Below are 23,757 nucleotides of genomic sequence, written 5' to 3'. Positions count from 1 at the left end.
TTATACCTGGTCAAAGGGTTAATACTCTCATTATCATTAGCAACTGTATTTCTAAGGTTTCCTTATTATCAAGATCTTCATCAATATCCTCATCATCACTTTCACTATGATCTGAGGCAGCTGACTCAGATTCTAAGTAGAAATACTCATCTAAATTGTTAGCATCAACTAGCTCTAATTTTTGTGAAGGTTCCATTTTGTTTTAGCCTGAGGTTTTAAAACAGGAAATAGCCACATACATGCGCGCACCCGCATTTAGAGCCTATACTGATGATCTTAGGTTATGAAAAATTCCACAGCAACCACTGATATGGGTGGAGTTAGATGGCAATTGTGGGTTTTGATTGGTCCGACAAAAATAAACAAGGCCATGTGACAGAGCAGGGTTGAATGCACTATAAACCACTGTTTACTAAAATAGTGATGATGAGTCATATAATTGTGTGTAAGCATGCCTAGCGCGCTATTGCGATCAATGCAATTACAGCACGATTGTTCATTCTGACTGCCGGGGTCACATTTAGTATTTTCACTTCTTATTCAAAACCCAAAACAATACACTTATATTAATATTACTATTCCAAAAATTAAATAGTTGAGTTATTATATTATTATATTTTATTGTTATGCAAAAAAATAATACATGTAAATATAGAATCTTTCCTTTGACATTAGTGAATGTGTTATGTAGGCAAATGAGTTGTGAAGCAACTCATTTGCCTCAGAGTTGCGAAACAACTCAAAACTCTTTCTTTGTGCTTTAAAGTCACTGAAACGCCATGCAAATTCGGCACAGTGTGCTCAGTTTGTCGGCAAAATCTGTGGTGGGGAACACATTTGTGCTGACTTAGTTCAACATTACTTGGCAACAGGAAAAGGAAGGCAAGTTGCACTGTTGCTTTTGCGTCTCCCATAAATGCAGCTTCATTTGAAACAGCTTCACTGCATCATACATGTCAGTAATCATGCGGTCACCTCCATACATGTTAGTAATCAAGCGGTCAGGTCCCTGGAGCTGCAGATTTAAGGTGTTAAGATGAGCTGTTATCTCAGCCGGAAATGCCAACTCACACTTCCATTTTTCATCCCTTAAAACCGTCGAGTCTTTTCCTTTACTGTCCATGAACTGAAAGATTTCGTTGTTGAGCTCAAAAACCCTGTTGAGAACTTTCCCCCGACTTAGCCAATGCATTTTTTATGATACGGAATGTCGGTAAACTCTGAATATATCTCTGAATCTTCCTATGATTTAACCCTTTAGCTGGGATAAAGTTTACAGTTTGTGTTACAGGGCCCATTACATGGTCTATCTTCAGGGCTTTGCCATATAGTGCTTCCTGGTGAATTATGCAGTGAAATGATGTTAACTCACCAGTACAGTTTTTCTCCTGCATTTTCACTCGCATCCTTCCCACTAGTCTACTTTTAGCACTGCATATAGCCGGCACTCCATCAGTTGTAAGTCCAATAAGTTTGTCTCAGGGCAGTTTCACGTTGGCTACACTTTGACATGCAGTTTCAAAAATATTTTTTTCAGTCGCTGTCCCACGCATCAATTTCATGTCCATTACTTTCTCTGTTACACGCAAATTGGAGTCCACATCATGGATGAAGATAAGCGGTTGTGCAATATCAATCAAATCAGTACTTTCATCCACAACAAGAGAGTAAGCAATAAATTCCTTGCCTCTTTCACTCAACTGTGCTCTGAGTACTGATCAGTGGCCATCTCACAAATTCAATCAGCAACCGTACTTCTACTTAGACTTATATTTGCTAGCATCTGCTTTTTGTCTGGACAACGCGTCACGCACCTTGATCATCCAGCTCTTCAAAAAATTTTCATTTGTAAATGACTGAGCTGATTTGGAGATCTTCTCTGTCACGATAAAACTTGCCTTTACAGCAGCTTCACTTGTTGATTTTGCACGGGTAAAAAACGTCTGCTGGAATGCCAGATTCTTTTAACTCTTCTGCTCCAGGTCTGTTTTGTGTTTGTCTCAAAGTGACTAATTGTTGTTTAGTGTACAAGTACAACTAGTGTAGTACAACAGTGACTCAGTGGCTAATTCAATTGGAGTAAACATGTTGAGAGTTTGAATTCCAGTAAAACTCATTAATGTTTAGTCTAGAAATTCATGTAAAACACCACGTGTAAAACATGTTGGCATTTTTGTCTCACTACATGCACCTTGCCATGCTGCTAGATATTGTTTCTGTCTCAATTTCTTTGCAAATTAATACTTGTCTTGTTATGTGAGTCATGAACTTCATACATTAGTACACGATGGCTTTTTATTTAGTTGCATTTTTTGTAGGCACATTATTTTATTTCCTTTTATCTGTGGAGCATTAGTATTCTTGTTGTTTATGAAATATTAGGAGAGTCGTTGTTTTCTGTACCGCAATCAATGGGATCATCTTTTTTTTGTGCGCTGATGTCCAGGTAACGCTGGGTGCTAAGCATAAGAGCCTAGGTTAGCCGGGCTCATTTAGGCTGCAGGTAGTTGGCTATGTTGAGTAGGCTTAGTCATTTTTTGGTCAAGCTTCTGTGTCTAGGTTCTTATTGTTTATTTACACTGTATAATGATCCAACAATCATGTATAAACTAGTACAACAAATAGCTATTTAAATGAGTCAGCGATAATATTTTATGTAGTGTCCCTCTATATTAGTCACACACGTGCTCCTTTGACATACTTCATGAATGTGTTCTATTACGTAACCATATGATCTATGTACCTACATATTTGGACAGTATTACAGTATTTAATGTTACGATCTGTAACAAGCCTAAAAACTCGAGCTGCATCAAACCATAAATGAAATGTTAAGATAACTCCAAGTTACAAGTATTGTTCGTGGATATATATGTAACTATTTACTACACCACGCTCATTAACTCATTCTAGCTATGGCCTTGTCTAAAACTTCGCGGTTCGTTGTTTGTCTCTTTCAGATATTCTTGTATGAATGCAAATGTAATCACCGGGTCGCGGTTCACCTTCAGCATGTGATGGAAAACCGATCAACCTGAACCGCAATGGTTATGCAGAAGTCATTGACTGATTTTTTTAAATGGGTCGGTTTTCAAAGGTTCTTTGTCTAAAGGTGTTGGTACACTGTAAAATTTGGTATCAATTCTTTCAAAGATTTTTAATCTTTTGCGCAAGAATGGCTCAGCTTGATGAAATTCTTTTATGAAGCTGGGTCAACCAGCTTTGCAGGTAAAACTAGGTAAATTTCTTGTCAGATATCACCAACATCAAATGTTCGTTGCATCACAATAGAGGGTCAACTTTTGAGAAGCAGCTATGCAGCATTATAAAAACCTTAGTGCAATACGACAACATGTTTAAAGCGGTAACCTACACTGGCCTCAAATGTAAGACCACCTAAAAGATTGCGCCCAGGTACTGTTACCAAAAGCTCTTTTCTGTACAACTTTAATCAACACCAGTTACAAGATCTCTCTTTACTCCCCTATTCAATCCAACTACTTTTAGAAGCTCATTACAACCACTCAGAGAACTCCTTTCATCTACTGATTGATATACCACCAATGGATTTTTTATACACCTCGGAAAGGTTTCAGTTTGTGACAAGTTAGGAAAAAACTAAAACTTCAAGTTGGAGCGCGAATGTCCCAAAAAGCCAGTTAAGAAATATTTTTATGACAGTTAACAGGAAATTCATTCGCCGATCCATACCAATATAAAATATCTGCCCAACTGATCTGTTCATGAGCAGAATTAGTGTCAAGTCAAAGTTTATTTGTACTTTTCAAAATTTTTGACTAGTATTCTGTAGAAATGATCAGTTTTTATTTCTTCTTGAAGCTTGTCCATCTTTATCTTTTTGTCAATTAGTGTTGCTAAAATTTCGAATGTATGTTTATCGCCTTTGTTAAGTTTATCTGATGATTTTTTCCTGATGAGTAGGCTTGCTTGAAGGCTTGACTCTCTTGTTCTCACTTTATTGTGCTACTCTACAGTTCTTTTAATGATTTGCATTTTGCTGTTTGATGTTGCATGTGGTAATTATTTATCTCTGGTCTGTTCTTGCATGACAAGCAGCCATCGTGTCGATCCTTGCTTCTTTGATAAAGTCTATTGCATAGGGGGACAATGCACTTCAATCTGGTTGTTGACACGTTGATCGGTGGTGTAGCTGATCAATGTGACATCTTATTGTAAGGCTATAGGTTTTCTGCATTTTTTCGATGAGCATGATCAATCACTGTGTCATTTTGTCAATGATGTGAGTGGGTCTGTATTCACTTGCTTAAAGCTCATTGTTATGTTGTATTTCTTATTGTTTATTTACACTGTATAATGATCCAACAATCATGTGGAAACTAGTACAAGAAATAGTTAAGTAAATGAGTCCTCGATAATATTTTATGTAGTGTCCCTTTATATTAGTCAAACACGCTTTTTTTAGCACACTTCATCAGGGTGTTCTATATTCTCATCAAACACATCTTGCGCTGTTTGGGCTCCAAACACAAGATTGTTGTGCACAGGTACACAAAAAGTAGCAGTTGACCTGTTTTCCGGGTGGAGCCTGAATTAATAGTATTACTACTTCATGTTCATTTTAGAGAGCATAGAGCAGTTGTTACAGATGTACTTGAAATCTTCTATTGCTGATCCTTTAGTTGTTCGTCTCCTTTGTATAAACATATTGGGTATCCACAGGTGAATGCAAGCTCTGATCATGGGAGACACTAGTTCTTTTCCATTCACATCGGTGTAATTTGGCTTTGTCTGTACAACCAGTGAGCTGCACCTGATGATTGGCTTTCCTTCAGTTACTCTTTCATAAATATGTTGCTCATTTCCCTGGTCTTAAAGCTTCTTCAGGTAACGTTAGGTACCTTCTTCAAAGGTAACTGACCTCCCTCCGTCTCTGGGCATCAGGTTTTGCTTACACTCCCATGTATAGGATAGCCTAGTTGTGTTTGACCTTTTCTACCATATAAAGCCCTCCTGCCCCCTCTTTTCCATCTGCTTGTTTCTAAGATAGCACTGCTCCAATATTGGTAGATGACACATCAGTTGTTAGGATGAACGTTTCTTTGAAGTTTGGGAAGCTGAGTATAAGGGCTGTAGTTATACGCGACATCAACGTTAGCATGGCTTCCTCACATTGTGGGGTCCATTCAAACTTTTTGTTAGCTGTGTGATCAGTGCAGCGATCTTCAAAAATTTGTTAATGAAAGTTCAGAGGTAGCCGAATAGACTTAGTAGTCTCTTAGCTTCTGTTTTATTTTTTAGACGAAGAGAATTTTTCTTCTCTGTGTTTTCTGGTATGACTGCTATACCTTTTTCGATAGAATTATAGTGTTTAGAATAAGACTTTATTGTATAACATACACACAGAGAACTAACTAGCTGTTTAGAAGCAAAGAAATATATAGGTCGAGACTATAGCATCATGCATAGATAGATATAAAGAATGTTTACATAACAGTACGACGAAGAAGCACTAATCATGAAAAAGACATCAAATGATATCATAGACATATCAAGGTGATGTTTATTATAACAAGATGTAACAATAGTACATTCGTTACAAAAAAAACATTAGCGACCCTGAAATATTTACATTTCTATTTCAACATTTTTTGGATGTGCCCTAAATGCAGTATTCTTTTTGTCAGTTTGTAGACGCAACTGCTGCCTAGTAGATATTTTCCCCTGTTTGGTGCTTTTCCAAAAGCAGGGTAACTGCCTGTAGAGTTTCAAGTGTATTATAGCAAATATAGTTACTGTAGTAGGCTTACCAAAATAGTTCTTGGACTTAGTTTGCTGATAGGCAAATGCTTGAAACATGGAGTTGAGTGTCTTGCCAGTCGTTCCCACTGCTGATAGCGTGGTTTGTATTGTATTATTCATAGAAATGTTAGTCATGGGTGTAAGAAGCTGGATCACTAGGCCTTGATCCGAAAGCGAGACGCCGAAGCCATTACAATATAAGTGAATCGAGTCCTCTTTTGTAGAATGCTAAGGTTAGGTCTTGTTCCTTGCAGGCGAAAGTTGAATAGAAATTTCTCCTTCAATGTCTAATAATGGCATGTATCGGCAGGTTTTAACCAGTTCCTGATCTCACATGAGCACTGTCCCATCCTTTAATTAGCAATGCCCTTTGTTGTATTTACAATCGCTAGCATCTCTAGCGCTACATTCAAAATTGTCAGACCCGTGGTTTAGTATAGATAGGTTTCTACGTAGCTTCATTGGTTTGTGCTGAAACTTTCGTCTGACAGCATCGTCCATGACAAGCTGGACATGGTTTATGCGACTCGAGCCATTTACTACTTAAATAACATTCAGATTAATTAACCAAGAACCTTTAAATAGTTTTTGTATCTATATATGTATAAATAGCACACGCAAGATTTGCAAATTCTTATTTCACTAATTGATAAAATGAGAAGCAAACCTCAGCTTTATCAGAAAGAGAGGAAACTCTGTTAGCTCTGTACTTATTTTTTTAGCAGGCTGATGCAGTAATCACAGCTAAACTCCGTGTGACCCACGATGAGAAAATTCAGTTCAATTTCTTTGGACAGTCCGTTTGCAACACGCCAAGTACTGTATAACTGCGTTGTTTTTATTCTGGCCACTAAAAAGGGTCTGATATACATAATTTTATCAATACATTTTCTATACAAACATGAAGCTTTAAAACATTGGTTGTAGTTTGCATACCAAACATTGTCAGCATCGAACAAAGCTTTTTCTTCACCAAGGCCATAGGTCTCTAAATGGGAATGAATACAGAATATGACGCTGTTGGCTCCTTTTGTCACACAAGCAGCCTCATCAATCAGAGAATTCTTTTGTGCAGGGAAAGTGTCACAGACTACTCCAAATAGCGCACACTTCCGAGGGATTTTGAAATAGAGTGGCCCAGGTTGCCGTGGGTCGGCAAGTTAGTGGACCTAAGAATTCAACAAAAAGAACATTTCTCATTTTTATAGGCTTGCAAGAACACTGAACATTTACTATTTGTATTTTCAACTGTATATTTTTATTTATAAATTTGATTGTTTTTATATTTCTTAATTAGCAATTGGCAATTGTTAAAACTCACCAAAGTTTGGTGATAATAAAGTATGGTCGAAGCTCGTTCCAGATTGCTTTGAATGTTGACTTACAATTGAAGTTAGGCATAGCCTCCTGACACTTTTGCTTATAGAGCTCATAGATTGACTCAACTGAATCAATCTACTAGTCAAGCTACTAGGCATAATATGTAGTTCCTCATGTCGAAAGCCTAGTGCAGGGGTGGGCAAACTTTTTGATTCGTGGGCCACAATGGGCTCTAAATTTTGACAGAGGGGCCGGACCAGAAGCAGATGGATGGAGTGTTTTGGTAACCCCACCTCACAGGAGAAAAAAATATATATCATGGAATATGGAGAAAACGTGCTTTAATTTCAAATGAAAATGAACAAAAGCATTACAACAAAAGATCCGCCTTTAAAGCCCCACAGTATTTAACTATTTATTGAAATAAGTCTTAAAACACTGAAAATTAAATGAATAAAAAATTAATTTTTTGTTACGAACAATTTCTATTTTAAAGCACTGCAAGTTCTGTTACCTTCTGGATATCATCATCATCACTCTTCTCCTGTCTGTATTTATTTCAAAAACAGTAAGAGATTCAGATGTACTTATCCTGCTCCTTCTATTCAGTTTGTGTCTCCAGTGCCAAAAGTCAACAACGATCAGCGCAAGGACGGAACATTGATAACGCGCCACTGCGGAGAGTGTTATATTTGATCAGGTGCACATTGTTTGTTTTGAGACCATGCGTTCATTTGCGCACCACTTATGTGCGCTCCTTAACAGAAATGACATGTAACATATAAGCCTTACTGAACTAATTATTTTCCAAAGCATTTTTTACATAATACAAAGGAGAAACTTTTACTTTCAGTGGGAACAGTGCTGTTGGTCCCCTTTTTAGCCAGCGCATCAAAGTCTGGAGTGAGTTTAGTTGTAGCAATTCTCAGGATGGATCTGAGGTGTTGGTCTGTTAATTGGGATCTGTGGCTGGCCTTGTTGATGTTCATGATGCTGAACATCTGTTCACACACGTAGGTCGAGCCGAACAACGCCAGCATCTTCTGCACTGTCCTCCGGAGATTTGGAAATGCGACTTCATTAAGTGAAGCATAAAAGTCATTCAGTTTCAGAGAGTTGAACTTCTCTTTTAAGACTCAGTCGGACTGAAGGTCGATCAGTTCGAGCTGCAGCTCCTCTGGAGCTGTTTCGGAGTCTTGTGACAGGGGACAGGCCACCAACTGAAGTGACTTGTCAATTTTTTCAAAATCAGAAAACCGACGGCAGAATTCTCCGTGCAACGCATCTAGTGACTCGCTGTATTTCTTCACTTTTGCGCAAGCCTCTTTCAGCGTGGCTAGTGTGGGAAAATGTGTGAACGACTTATTTAAAATTTGCCTGGAGAATAAAACCAGCTTGGATTTGAAGGATTTCACGTTTGTGTACATGTCCTGCACAAACTGATGCTTCCCCTGTAGTTTCATGTTGAGCTCATTCATGTGTGAAAATACGTCCGCAGCAAACGCAAAGTCACACAGCCAGCTCTTGTTGCTCAGCTCAGGAAATTTGTCAATCTTCCCCTGTAACTCCAAAAATGCACCAATCTCCTCTTTGAGCTCCCACACTCGTTGAAACACTTTGCCCAAACTTGACCAGCGGACTCGGGAGTGATAAAGCAGGTCCTGGTGATCCGCATCAGTTTCCTCCAGAAACGTAATGAACTGACGGTGCTGAAGTCCCCTTGCGCAAATAAAGTTGACGAGTTTCACGACAGGATTCACAACATGATTCAGCTGTAATACCGATTTACATAGAGATTCCTGGTGGATGATGCAGTGGAGAAAAATAACATCCTGGTCAGGATTTTCATCTTTGACTTCATTCTGGATTCTCAGCAGGCCAACGGTTTTCCCCGTTAAATTCGGAGATCCATCTGTGGTGACGTTGATAAGTTTACTCCAAGGGAGCTTCATATTTTCGATGACAGCAGACACCCGGTCATACAAGTCTTCTCCCCGTGTTTGTCCTTTCAGAGACTCCATTGTCCAAAACTCCTCCGTTATTTCAAGAGTGTCGTTAATCCCTCGGATAAAAATGAGGAGCTGAGCAGTGTCTTTGACATCATTGCTTTCATCCAGTGCTAATGAATATAACGTGAATGACTCCGCCTTTTTATTTAAGTTGCTGGTGATATCTTCATCTATTAGTTCCACACGGCGAGTCACTGTCCTGCGCGATAAACAGATTTTTTCAAATTTGTCTTTGCTCTCTGGGCACAAGACACTTGCTGTCTCCACCATACATTCTTTTACAAACTCGCCTTCAGACAGAGGCTTGCTGGCCTTTGCCAGTTTGAATGAAAGCATAAAACTGGCCTTCGTACTTGACTCCTGAATGGCAGATTGGCGGTGAAAAAAGTTTTGTTGAGCCTGTAAATTAGCCGCCAACTTCTGAGCAGTAACTTCCTGTTCTTTCGTTGATAGCTTGCTAGCATAGTTAGCATGCTTTGTAAAGTGACGGCTAATATTATATTCTTTAAAAACCGCTAGTTTCCTGACATCAGGCATACAGCAAATGATCGGTGTTCAGTGAAAAAATATTTAGTTGTCCACTCCTTTTTGAACACTCGACATTCTCTGTCCACTTTCCTTTTCTTAGATCCGCTCATCTTTACAGAAGGACTGAGGGGCCAAAAAGCAAACGTGGAGTACCGTAATATGTGGAACCTCACCAAAGTCAATGTATCTAGAGTGCGCCATCTAGTGGGAACACATTAGAATAGCAGGGAAAATAAAACATTAAGCCATAACTGTCACGAACAACTTTTATCGTAATTACTAGGTAAATCAGACATGCTGATTCCGATTTTGTACTCAAAATAAAGATTAGGTAACTAACCTTCAAAGTCATTTAGGCTTTTTTAAAGCGTTTTAATATCCGTTTGGAAAACAACACAATCGGCATTACAAGCTCCGCCCATTTAGAATTACAAGTCCGATTTAGAATAATAGAGATGGGTGTCTTAAAACCCATTATCTAAATCCAGCCTGTAAAATAATTTCATTTTTTATGAAAGGTATATAAACTATTTAAAATTGCTCGTAGCTTGTTACATGACGTTTAAATGGGCTGAACGCCGAGAACAATGAGCTCAAAAAGCGCGGTTTTATCACAAGCTAGCGCTGGTATCGCGCTTTTTAAAATATGCAATGCTAAATAGCGTATCTACCTTTCAGAACAGACTGATATTATTTTTAAGGCTGAATTTAGATATTAATGGATTTTAAAACAACCATCTCTATTATTCTAAATCGGTCTAAACATCCCTATGTAACTTCTGTTCCTATAAAGCTAGGTTTCGTCACGTAATTTTGGGCGGAGCTTGTAATGGCGATCGTGTTGTTTTCAAGACCAATATTAAATTGCTGTGAAAAGCCTTCACTACTCTGAAAGTAAGTAGACTAATCTTTATTTTGAGTACAAAATGGGAATCAGCGTGTTTGATATACCTAGTTAGTACGATAAAAGTTGTTCGTGACAGTTATGGCTTATTTATTTCAAAGTTAATTTATTTAATTTCAAGTTCGGCGGGCCGGATTAAAAAGTTTAACGGGCCGCATGTGTCCCCCGGGCCGTAGTTTGCCCTTGCCTGGCCTAGTGGAATGTTTTTGATGAATAATGTCCAACATAGCTCTGACACTATAATTAACTTGGCTTAACTAATCGCAAAATAAAATAACCATAATTAAGCTTTAAAAGCATTGGATTTTTAAATTTCAAACGCTAGCTGGTTTAACTGAAGCTTGGCCTGGAAGCTCAAGAGCAGTGCTGCCCAACCTTTTCCGAACATGGGCCGGATTTAAAAAAAAATGACGCCAGTGGGCCGGACTCACATTTCTAGTCTTACATTCTTTAATAGAACTATTTGAAATGGTTTGGAAAAGTATTCAGAACTGTAAATATTGATTGTATTTTTTATTTATAGAAATTACCCTTTATACAATTATAATTCATAACTCAATTTAAACATAGGGGGTCCTACATATGATACTACATGTATTTCTATTACTTTTATTGCTATCAAAAGATTATAGTCTCCAGATATTACATGAATACGAAATGATCATTAGAAATTTTGATTTAGTGCCTTAAATTCTATAAAATAAATTCAACAATTTATCAAGATTAAAAAAAACATTGTTCAAATGGCTTTGTATTTCAATAATAAAACAATTTCATTTTAGATGTAAACCGGTAATGAACGAAAATATCAGTGAGAAACTTGAAATTGTTTCGAGTCATCAAGAAGCTTTTCGATGTCTGCCGGAATATTTGTTAAGGCCAGTCGGAGTTCATCTTCGAGGTGAGCGTCACTCAAAGAATTTCTTTTGTTCGATTTTATTAATTGCATGCGACTGAAGAGATATTCACACATCCATGTCGAACCGAACAAAACGAGAAAGCGTTTTGCGTAGCATGTAAGATTTGGAAATTGAGTGTGAGGCAGACCGTATTTGTAGAAGTCCATCAGATTCCTATTTAAAAATTGACTCTTGACATCAAAATCACTTTGTAATTCATTCAATTCCATTTGAAGCTCAACGGGGGCATCAGCAGGATCCACGTCAAAAGGCATTGAAAAAAATTTCAGCTGGTCTTCACAAGCACGGAAATCCTTAAATCTCCTGGCAAATTCTTCCTGCATCCGTTTTAACTCACTCACAAAGAATTCCCGGTTCATGGTTGAAATGTGCGACTGTTTCTGAAGGCAAGGAAAGTGGGCATAATTGCTGTCAGCAATTTGAGCAATCCACAAATCCAGTTTCTTTTGGAAAGCTGTCACCTCCCCAAACAAATTATGGATGAGTTTTTCTTTTCCTTGTAACCGCACATTCAACTCATTCAGTTTGTCTGTAATGTCCACCAGAAAAGAAAAATCATTCATCCATTTGTCGTCATCAAAATTGATGCATAAATTTCCTTTTGCTTCAAGAAATGCTGCCACATGTTCTCGAATATCGTAAAAGCGTTTCAAAGTACGTCCACGGCTGAGCCACCTGATCTCGGTAAAGTAAGGAATGCCAGAAAATTCGGCGTTTATCTCATCGAGAAAATTTCGAAACTGTCGATGATTCAATGCACGACTCCTAATGAAGTTGACAGCTTTCACGACATTATCCATGACGTGATCAAACTTAAAGATTTTGGAGCAAAATGATTCCTGATGTATAATGCAATGGTACCACAATATTTGGTCTTTACTCACATTCAGGGATTCCAGTTTTCTTTGGATGAAACCACGCAAGCCTTGCTCCTTGCCGATCATGGCCGGTGCACCATCGGTAGCAATTCCCACCAGACGATCATAAGTCAGTCCCGCCTTTTCGAGTGCAGTGTCGATTTCTTTGAAAACAGCAGCACCCGTGCAATTTCCTTTCATGGGGCATAGAGCAAGTAATTCTTCAGTGATATTAAAAGTTGAATCAACACCTCTCACGAAAATCGCCAGTTGTGGTGTATCAGTAATGTCAGTAGATTCGTCGATGGCAATGCTGTAAGTTTCGAAGTTTTTACAAAGTTCGTTCAACTGCATTTTCGTATTTTTGGCCAGTTCTTCAATCCTTCGGGTTATTGTATTACGCGACAAGCTAACACATTTTATAGCTTTCTCTTTCTCTGGGCACAGAATTTCAATCGCCGAGGTGATACATTCTTTGACAAAATCTCCTTCCGAAAAAGGTTTCATGTTGCGTGCAATCTTTTCAGCAATGACGAAACTCACTTTGGCGTACTTTTTCGATTCATCATCTACTTTCCGAAAAATGTTCTGTTGTGAGACTAAATTCTTTTGAAGTAAAAGTGCTTTCTCCTTGCGTTGATCTCCTTCATAACGATTATGGGTCGAAGCGTGCTTTAATGTGTAATGCCGTTTCACATTTTCAGCTTTTAGAACTGCGACTGTTTCACCACAGATCAGACAAAGACATTTTGCATTTGATTCCACAAAGAAATACAAATTTGTCCATGCTTCGTTAAACCTGCGATTCTCCTTGTCTACTTTTCTGATTTTTCTAGCCGACGCCATGGATGAACAAAATTTGAAATTTATTGTGAAAAAGAAACTACTGTAATTTGCTCATCGGTATAAGAAGGCTTCCTTATCAAAGGTTGTGCTGGAGTATATTTGAAATTGAATCACCTCAAAAGCCAGTTTTATTGATGCGGAAAGTCAATAAGGCGTGCGCGCCTCGGTGGAAAATACCATAGATATTTCAATAAGCGGTAAAAAGTTCAGCGTTTTCTATTGAAATATCTATGGTAATTTCCCAGCAGTCCTTCTTCAACCAGCTGAGGTGAGCGCCCTGAGGCTTTTGATTCGACGATCGAATCAATCAATCGTACACGCTGTGATACTTCACTTTTTATCAATTTTTCAATGTCAGCAAAGACACTAATTTTTGACCTAACGCTACTGAATTCTTCAAACTGAAAACTATTGATTAGTAGCCAATCATCTTCGAAGAAAAATAACAGTTGTAAGCTTCTGCGTTAATAACAGGAATAAGTTAAAGACTGACGCACGGGCCGGATTCTAAGGCTTCATGGGCCGGATCCGGCCCGCGGGCCGGACGTTGGGCAGCACTGCTCAAGAGAATGAACGGAGGCGATGTGGTTTAAGAAGTCTGCAATGCTCTTGCTATCATCTGATGTGACAGCTCTCTTATTTCTACCTTGGTAGTTGAAGCTCCTTAGTACAGCTCCTTATGCTTTATAGTGTTTCATCAGTGTTTGAAAAGTGTTTTTCCCAATTCCGTTGAGAAAAAGAAATGTTTTACAACATATTTTCTGACATACACGCCAGAAAGCATTATGTAGCAGTGTGTAATCACAACAGCTTTCGATCACAGATTTTCTATGGTAACACATCGAAAACATCCTACCTTCGTGAAAAAAGTTCCAGTGGTCTCGCTCTCGCTGCATCTCCTTGTGTTTGTGCTTTTTGCCAGTTGTCTCTGACATGTTTACTATGGCTGAAATCTTCCAAGAATGATAAGATCTCTGCTCTCCTTGGTTAGTGATTGATTGACTGCGCGTATTAGGCGTATCTTATACACTTCAAATCGTGCAATGCAGCCACATGTCAGTTTACATCTTTAAAAAACTCAAGTTTAATACTTATCAGTCGGGTCTTTGATTGTGCTACCTGATTTGAGGTAAGTGCAACTTCATGAGACCAAATACATTTATCACACTGAGGGTTAGACTGGCAAGGGAAAGAGATAGTTGGTCATTTCAACCTAACTGGAAGAAGATGATAATACTACATAATAATACTAATAAAATAATACATAATAAAATAATATTCATAATAATACAAGCAATACTTTTTTAGACTACACCTACCTGCTTGCAGTAGGTACTCGTCATCGTTGAGATAAAACTTTTCATATGCTGACAAAGCTGTACCTGTATCATCTGAGCAGAGCAGACCAGCAGCATTCTTTTTCCAAGTCTCTGAACTACTACTGTTATCAGTAAAGCTTGGCTGAAAACTCCCATCTAATCCATCATTCCCCTAATCTAAATCAATCTCACTGCTTCCAGATTCACTATCACTTTCTTCTCTACACTGTAAATCTAACTAATCTACAACCTTAAATTCCTTCCAATAATCACCACCATCGACATCGCAATAAAACATTAAAAAATATGTAGACCGAATTACCGGAAGTGAAATATCACCATTTTTATCATCTTTAGCAATCACTTCAAAGTCTGCGAAACAGTCTTATAAAGCATCCTAGCTAATCAAACACCTTAGAAATTGATTTCTGACATGATTTGCCCTATAAAGGTCATCACCTCAAAACGTGAAAGTCTTAAGTCACATGGACAAACTTCATTTGTAAAGCCTATTGTGCGCTATATGAAATGCTGCGTTTGTATTGAAAATCATACGACCTGTCACATATAATGCATTGTTGGTTCTTTCGTGATGTACACTCCATCTCCTTCATGTAAAACACCTGCTTGGCATTTCTTGTGTCTCAGCATTTTGGTGCATTTTTTGGTCACTATGTGTACTGATTAAAAAGGATATTCGTGACGTGACCCACCGCATTGATATGCAGTGGTCTTTTGTTTAATCATGTTTTTCTGATGGACAGTGATATTAATTTTCTGTAGGATTAAATTTGTCTGCTCGCTGGTATCTGTAGAGCATTCAAATTTTTTCTGCATTTAAAATGTTTGTGGGGAGTTGTGTTCTTTTGTGCTGCAAATCATTGGGTGTGTCCTTTGTGTACTGTTGTTTAGGTATCACATTGCACAAAGCATAAAAAGCCAAATTGGAATTAGCTAGTGATGTTGAATAGTCTTACTCATCCTCTTGTATATCCGTATCACTGTCATCGGTTTATGGAGGTTCTGGGCAATCTAATCATTTCTATGCAGTTACCTGTTTCATTTAAAGAATTGTCTTTGTTGTTCTCTTTAGGTTGTCTCACATCTTGTGAAATAATGTCATCAGAGTCTGTCCTTGTTAGGTAGTGATGCACAAATTCCTGCATGGTCGTAGTATCTTTCTCATGTCTCACTTATTTATCTGCCAATTATGCCAGGTAGTTTTTCGTAAGTAAGCATTCCCCAAGTTTGTGAATTCTTTTACGGTATTTGCAAGTTTGGTGAGTCTGGTCTTGAGTTCCTGTTTTTTTTCCGATTCGTATTCACGGGCACTTCGTGAGCTGTAATCTCTTGCTTTTAAGTCTTAATGTCTATCGTGTGATTCTTTAGAATGATAATTATCACTTTGTGGTTCCTGCCGTTGGAGTCTTCAGGGTGCGGAATATCTGTTTCTGCGATGGGGATAGTTTCTGGCACACAAATTTGCTTTGGAGCATTGTCTGTAACGCTCTCGTTTGTTGCAATTGTGGCCCCTTGTGTTTGCATACTCCTATCTCCATAATTTTTCGCTGGCTGTCTTCTTTTTGAGAAGCTTGCTTCCTTCACTTTCATCCTTTTCATTCTATTCATTGATAAGCATGGTCAATACTTATACTTACCTTGTTAAAAGGTTGAGTGGGTCTGTTTCCTGTGGCTGAGTAAGCCTGTTCATTGTTCTGTTTTTTGCGACATCCTTGTCTATTGCTTTAAGGTATCTTGCTTCCTTCAAAGCTCCTGCAGTGTAATGTTTTCTTGTTTCAGGGTGAACCTATGGTAACTCTCCTTCAGATACCCATAAATTCTAACTTGATCACCTGATTTCGATTCACTTTCGGTATTTACTTGGAGTCGGATCAACCTGCAGCTACGATGTCTGCGTTTCAGTTGTTGACCGATGTTTTCCCTTTGATTATATTCCAGAAATTGTTCTCTTCGAATGGCTCGTTGACTCTGAAAGCTGGTATCCAATTCCTTTTTCAAGAATTTGTAGTCTTGGCCAAGAAAAATTATCTTGTTGACATTCTTTCAAGCTGTAATAGTTGGGTGCGATGTATTTTAACTACCAATTACCTTCGAATCGAATAAGAAATGGTTCTGTGGATTATCATCAAATTTTTGTAGTGCCCGTACACCCTTCAGAAAAACCTTCTGACTTAGCCATCTTACGCTCCACTGCGTCTACAGCCTGCTCCCTATCAGCCTCAGCTACATACATGATGATTACAGGTGCAAGGATAGGTTTAGTGCCTACTCTATTGTATTTTGGTTTTTCCCAGGCTTGAAAAAGCGGCACAGGCATGCCCTGTCTGCATGTGTTTACCAGTTTGTGAGGAAGAAATTCCCCTTTATTAGTAATGATACCGATGATGAACCCGATGCATTTTTGTTCAGCAAATTTGTTACAAAGTGACTATTTTTATATTTATTTCTAGTCTACATATAAACATGTTTTATGTACATTTATGTTTAAAAAAATATATAATCATTGTAACCAATCTCAGTCTTTGATGATCCTTTATTACTTCTTAGTCTTTTTTTAGGATGTTGTAGTTGGAGATTTCTTAGCTCTTGGTTTCTTTGCTGTGACCCCTTTCCTGGTCTTAGCTGCTACCAATTTCTTCTCAGCCCCTGCTGAGGTAGCTTTCATCTTCCTGTCAACATAAACAATATTAATGCAATTTTTATAATAGTCAGAGCATGCCATGAGCTCCAGACTGGAATGGACAATCAAACCATGAGCCATCTTGGCTATATTTAACTCCTCCCCCTCCTCCACGGGAAAGGAGAAAGGAGAGGGGGAGGGAAATAAACCCTGATGGCTCAATAATCAAACTATGACATGAACAATATTAGTGCAAATTTCATAACGTCAGAGCATACCATTAGCTACAGACTGGAATGTCAGGGATTATCTAACCTTTTCCTATAAGCTTCAGTGGTAGCCACTGTAACATGGTGTGGCTTGCGTATCACTCCTGGTCTGCTCTTCTGTCTTGCTATCACCTCCTCCCTTGTTAACTGGGGTCTTGCCGATGCTAGTGTTGGTGGTATGATGTCCTCTAGTGGAATAGGCTTTGTCCTGCTTTGCATGTAGGATTCAAACTGTAGAAACATCATGTCGCTTTAGGCTGGTAAAAGATTGCATTACTCTGTTAATTGAATAGGACATAACTTCTAAGTTCATATAATTATGACATCTTGTAAATGCGGTATGCAGAGTGGCAATGACCAAATGATGCAAAACTTTGATAGCTGAAACTCACCGTATGTTGGTGGCACCCTCAAATGAATTGAAGTTTGCTGTTGTTTTTAACCTTCTTTCTGAAAATTTGCTGCCTTACATTCCCATCCTTGTTGATGATGAATGGCCGATTGACATTATCGTTATGGTGCATCACTTTCAATTGAACCCTGTCACACCAAAGAACACAATGATTCATGGAATATTCAGTAAAAACCATTGGCACGAATATACCACTACGACAACATTAATTTACCATCAACATTTACAGCCGTGGTAAAAACATTCACGAAGCAAAATATATACGATGATGCATCATCCTGGAGCAGTAGGGTGCGCTCTTTTTGTGGTTCAGTGGGGGCTTGGCACATTGCCTAACTCAACATAGGGCCAAGTCCAGGCTATAGAATAGTATTTGGTTCATGCATTTACAAACTACTATGACTTGATGACCTACATAACATAACATTTTTGTTGATAAAATACAGAAATAATACCATCCACATTGTTGAATTTACCAACAGATAAATTGTATATACCAGAGTATGAGAAGTAACTTAGTTTTGGTGCATTCTTGTTGAGTTCGGCATGATAGTTCTCGAGGGCTGTCGTGTCGGCAGAGCTGGCTCTCATCACTGCCTCAAGAATGTCTTTTTTCTCCACCACAGGAGTTGGGGCTCGACATACCTTTCCACGTAAAACAACTATATAAATGAGAAGTTATAGGGTTATTTAAATCATATGTCTGTTTGACAATAGATTAATTGTGAATAAAAAGAAATGAATTATTGAGGCACCTACACTGTCTCACTGTACGGTGTTTTTGATTACCATAGATACATTATTATATTAAATCTGTTAGTTAACTTTGCGCAGCCAGTCTATTATTTCACCATTACCATCAACACCAGACAAGTCGTCATGAGGACACTCTTTACACTGAATATTACCAGGAAACTTGTGGATATCCTATAGCAAAAGAACAAAATATGTCCATGCTTCAGTTTAGTAGCAAGGTAACCAATTGAACACCATCATTGATGATACTGGTATTTTGTGGCCTTATGCAGGTACGTTCAGTATAATTGTTTGGGCCTACAACAAAATTACCAACCTGTAGATGGGATAGAACACTTTTCCACATTTTTAGACGAAGAGGGGAGTTGAGAGGTGAGAATTCAGCGCAATTGTAGACATTACTGACCACAGGCTTAATCCAGTTGAGTTTTTTCTGAGCGGCACAATCTTACCAATGTCTAGCATTTTAGTCTTCAGTCCTACAATTCATTCAGTCCTACAGTCAATCAATCATAAAAGTGATTCCATCCGGTGAATGAAACAAAGCTCAACTAAAATATCATTACAGTAACCAGCTCCAGCCTAAGGTTTGTGCGCAACATGGACAATTATTTGCCGTGTCAACTGATGGAGGCGATGGTTTAGCTGTTTCAATCATACTGGTAGCTTTTACAGCTCAGGTTTAGGCATTCTGTACTACTTACAAACAAGAATAAGTTATAAAACTTTATATTTGGGGTAGGACTATCATGTATGACAAAGACAATGTAGTTGTTTTTTATGTTTACCTTTTGCAATATGCCAAGGTTCAAATGTATGCGTAATGCTAAGCCAATTGTTGGCTACAAAGGCATTCAGTCTTGTGCCGGTACGTGACTAACTCTCTTATGATCAAGCCTGTGTCTGACATCTCTCTATTGCATCTCTTGAGTCCCTCCAATTTTATAGCATCAGAGCTGGACCCCTTTGTTACCGACATACATCAAACAACACCATTCTATATCATCGTAGGAAGTTTAAATGCACTGTAGAGTATGACAATATGCTGTTGTTGTCCCCTGAATAACAAATTGTTTTTACTACCTTTACTAGCTGGGCTGATAGGATGAAGTTTGTCTCACAATCCATCAAGTTATAGAGCCGATTTATGGCAGAGTGCCCTGTTGTGTCACACCTTCCATCTCCTGCAACCACAACCACAGGTCCACTCACTGTCTTCCACATATTAGCTTTCAAGTCAGAAAGTTCGTATCGAATGATCTGAAAGAGTTCATACAATATGGTTGCTCAAAACAATAATGATACTTGGACATATATTATGACAGCTCAGAGACCAATATAATTGCCTTGTATATTTATCAGACGATGGCTGTGGTCACAACACCTATATTTCATGTCCATGTATATCATTACATATGGATGTGTTGGATGACATCAGCATTCAAATCAAGTTTAGCACATACAATAATATCCATCGCAGTGTTGGAAACCGGTCTAGGTTTTTGGGTGAGTGAGCAACTACACAAATCCACCACACAATTGTGTAGAGCTGTGCTCACAATACGGACTGCCAAAGCTAAACCAGTGCAGCTATGAAGAATTGCCCAAATTACAATATCTAATATTCACGATGTGATTTCTGTTCCACTAACCTTGTGTGCATGCAATACTGACAAGTGATGGTGAATGTGAGGGCAGCACTGAGTTTTCTTCCTTCTACAACACAAGACTTGGCACACAACATACAAACTCCCCGTAACTCCCCCAACTTTCTTACACAATAACTTTTGGCTCGTCAAACCAAGTACCACGGCTAAAAATAAAAATTTCAAGTTTTTGAATTATTAATTGGCGCCAGCATATGGCAATTATAGTGGGCAGCTGATATGATGTTGATTAACAATGGTGTAGGTTACCCCTGACTGAACATCACATCTTCTGTATCCTGGTCATCGTCTTCACTATCTGGCTCGTAGTCAGGGTCATTCTCATCATTATCGGGATCATCTTCAGACTCACTCAATGAGGAGGCCTCTCAGCTTAATTCATCTTGCGAAAGCGAGCAAACGATTATAGGCCGCCTGAATCAATATAAGCGTAATTTACAACTGTATATCGGTGTAAGATTACCGCCTACCTACTTCACTACCAGTGTCATAGTCAGATGCTAATTCTTAATCTGAAAATCCGTCAGATTGAGTTGTTGTGAAAAAAGGTGGCACATCGATTAGATTGCACTGTTTTGCAACAGAATGTCTTTTACACTTTCCAAGACGTTTTCCTGTCTGAATTCCTGATGTATTGAAATAAGGGGTCATGTGTTCAGAACAAATGGGTATAGTGTAGGTGGATTTGCAATCATGAATAAATAACCACATCCCTTAGCATTACATGAGGCATGTTAGTGTGTGTAAATGGTATATAGAATATTTTGGTTCTATAACACCCAAAACAGCCAGGACAAGATTTTGTCTGAAGAACCCTTACCTGCACAGTTACTGTTTACTGGTAGATTTACAGTCTTATGCTTAGAAAGTGTCACCTCAATTGTAAAAGAGCACCAGGGTTTAGGTTGGACAACATGGTAGGGTTTTATCTTAGGCCCGTGAAAGAAAATTTTATAACTATATGCATCTCTCTCTCTCTCTTTCCTCTCTTGGTTAGTTCTGTGTCATCCATTCGCTCACTGACAGATGTAGGAAGGGTGGCCTGCACCGAAATAGTTGGCAGTGCATCTGGTACTAAATGTGGTCTGACTGGAGATAGAAAACATGGTAAGTAGCGTGGAAAACATCTGTTATGAGCAATGTGGTACATGTACATACATGTAGCTACTACATTGTTGGCAGTGCATCTGTGACATATCCAAATTGACATACCAATTATGCTTACCTTATATTTTCCTGAGGCATCATTTAAAAATTAGAAATCATAGGTGCAAAATGACTCAAGCAAAGCTTGCTTGTCTTTGTCCTGATAAAGTTATTTACCTTAATTCACAGAAAGAGGTGTTACTAAATTAAATCACGTAACATGGACCATAAAACTTACCTGCCAGCTTGAGAAAATGACTGCTAGTGCTGGGGTTAGGTTAACAGAACTAAGATGGATTTTGATATGAGCAATGTAGTACCTAGTTACTACATTGTACTGCAAGATATACTAACTTATACTACCTTATCCAACACATATCTAGTCCATTTATTGGCAACCGCCTCATTCTTTGACCAATGGAATAGTCTCTCTGTGTTCTCACCGAGAGCTGCAACACAATGAGATCGCTTAGACTTCTTAGAACCATAAGGTGACATGGTAACAGTGTCCAACAGTATGGTAAGAAGCGTATGTTAGTCTAAAAAAAGATAAGAAGTCATTGCTGAGTGTCATATTCATTGTGACAAGCAGAAGAATATTATTTAGTTTCAATTACATCTCTCAGCAAGGATCAGCAAATTGTATATATATATATATCTTGTAACAATGAAATTGCTGTTAACCATTACAGTTTACGCTTCTCAAGTGTCAAAGCACTTCATACTCAATTTGATTACCATAAACAATGTTGATGATAGTTGGGTTTAGTTAAGTTATGTTAAAAGATACGAACTTCAGCATAAGCATCTGCATAGTTTTTTTTCTTCAATCAATCATCAATCGCGGGTATCATTTGGAATTTTTTACAAATTATAATAATTACATCATTTATTGTACACACAGTTACATTATTATTTTGTATAATATGCATTATGATTATTATCTTAGTCATAAAAAATAATTTCTTATTTTTATTATATTAATTAATCATAAAAAATAATCATAGATAAGATAATAGATAGAGGAATCAAATCAAAAGTTTTTGTTTTCTTTCCTTACAGCAAGAGCAGCGCAATCAAGTTATTCTTTTTAAAATTATGGCTGTAGTGTTCTTACAGTTTGATTAATAGTGACGATAATCATGAAAATCGACTGAATGGTGCAGTAGGTACAAAGTAGAAAGATGATGGAGGAACAAAGATTTACATATACATTGCCATTTCTTATTCCAAACAAACTGCAAATGGCAGATATTCTATAATACAGACCGGCATATAGACTATACACGTGCCGTTCGTTGAACAGAGGATCTCCGAAGCATATCGATGGAGATAGAGTTAAAATTTGAGGCGCTATAGTCAAAATCTGCTTTTCTGTTTAGAAAAATCATGGCAAGGGGTTGTGGGCGATTGCCTTTACTACACAATGTTTGCTTGGTTTTTCTGAGAAATCAAAGCTAGTCTGTAAATTCTTTACGATCACAAAAAGCGTTTCACAACTCGCAGCCTAAAACAATCAGTATACTCAACGAAGGTAAGGGTGCGCAACTCCAGCACGTGTCCAATAAGTCGATTTCATAAGTCACAATTCTCGGGGTTTTCGAAGGGTTTTCCATCGGATTCGTTATTAGGTAGACCTGTGTTTGGCTGGCTATATCTTAGCTTCTCGTGGATCAATCCCCTTGATTCTTTTTTAGAACATCAGTCAATGCCTCAAGATACATAATAAAGCATCATAATACTTATATTTTCTCTATTCTTTAATCACCGTGTTCTCCTGTTTGGAAGGCACAGCTGCGCTAAGAACTGCAGCTGCTTCACTAGCTTCAGTTTACTGCTCCTCTTCATTTACAATAACAAAATCTACATCTGCCAAACTTTGCTCAGTTTCCATTGATTCACTTGCAATATCAAAAGGCATACTGTTTTCAATCACGTTGCTATCGCCGTCCCTCATACTTAAACGCAGGTGGTGACTGCACATAAGTAGCATTTGATGCTACAGAGTGGTTACCGGCCATCTTATTTCCCCAGGCCAGATTGGCAGCGGGTGCTGATGCCAAAAATTGTCTAAACCATCGAGGCATTTTTCCTCAGAGGTCGGTCTTGCGAACATACAATTGTTATCCCTTCTACAATTATTTCTTTGAAACCTACCCTCGTTTTGCATTCGCCGGTAACTCGGGTTCAAATCTCTTCTATAACTGTTATTCTCGTCACGGTTTGGTTGACTATCACGACCACTACCAAATTCACCCTTGTTTGAGGTACTGTATCCACCCCTATAATTCTCCACCTCCCTTTTGTTGCACTGGCTGATAAAATGCAAATTTTTACCACATCTGTTGCAGTTTGGTCTCTCTTACCTCGAAACGTTTGTTT

The 23,757-nt window shown here is 38.3% G+C and overlaps 3 protein-coding genes across 3 annotated transcripts in view; 1 reads left to right on the top strand and 2 right to left on the bottom strand.

Annotated features, from left to right (window-relative positions):
* Positions 1 to 23,757, top strand: part of LOC137396947 (arylsulfatase B-like) — a 258,649-nt gene that overhangs the window by 13,648 nt on the left and 221,244 nt on the right. The window lies entirely within an intron of this gene.
* LOC137397130 (general transcription factor II-I repeat domain-containing protein 2-like) lies at positions 8,238 to 9,647 on the bottom strand. The gene has a single exon (XM_068083417.1). It carries the CDS (start codon positions 9,645 to 9,647, stop codon positions 8,238 to 8,240), a length of 1,410 nt encoding a protein of 469 aa, XP_067939518.1.
* LOC137397129 (general transcription factor II-I repeat domain-containing protein 2-like) lies at positions 11,351 to 13,165 on the bottom strand. The gene has a single exon (XM_068083416.1). The coding sequence runs from the start codon at positions 13,163 to 13,165 to the stop codon at positions 11,351 to 11,353; it is 1,815 nt and encodes a 604-aa protein (XP_067939517.1).

Source organism: Watersipora subatra, chromosome 5 (genome assembly GCF_963576615.1).
Source record: "Watersipora subatra chromosome 5, tzWatSuba1.1, whole genome shotgun sequence".
Taxonomy (NCBI): Eukaryota; Metazoa; Bryozoa; class Gymnolaemata; order Cheilostomatida; family Watersiporidae; genus Watersipora; species Watersipora subatra.
The sequence above is the reverse complement of the archived record's forward strand: the minus strand, read 5'-3'. Positions and strand labels throughout refer to the sequence as shown.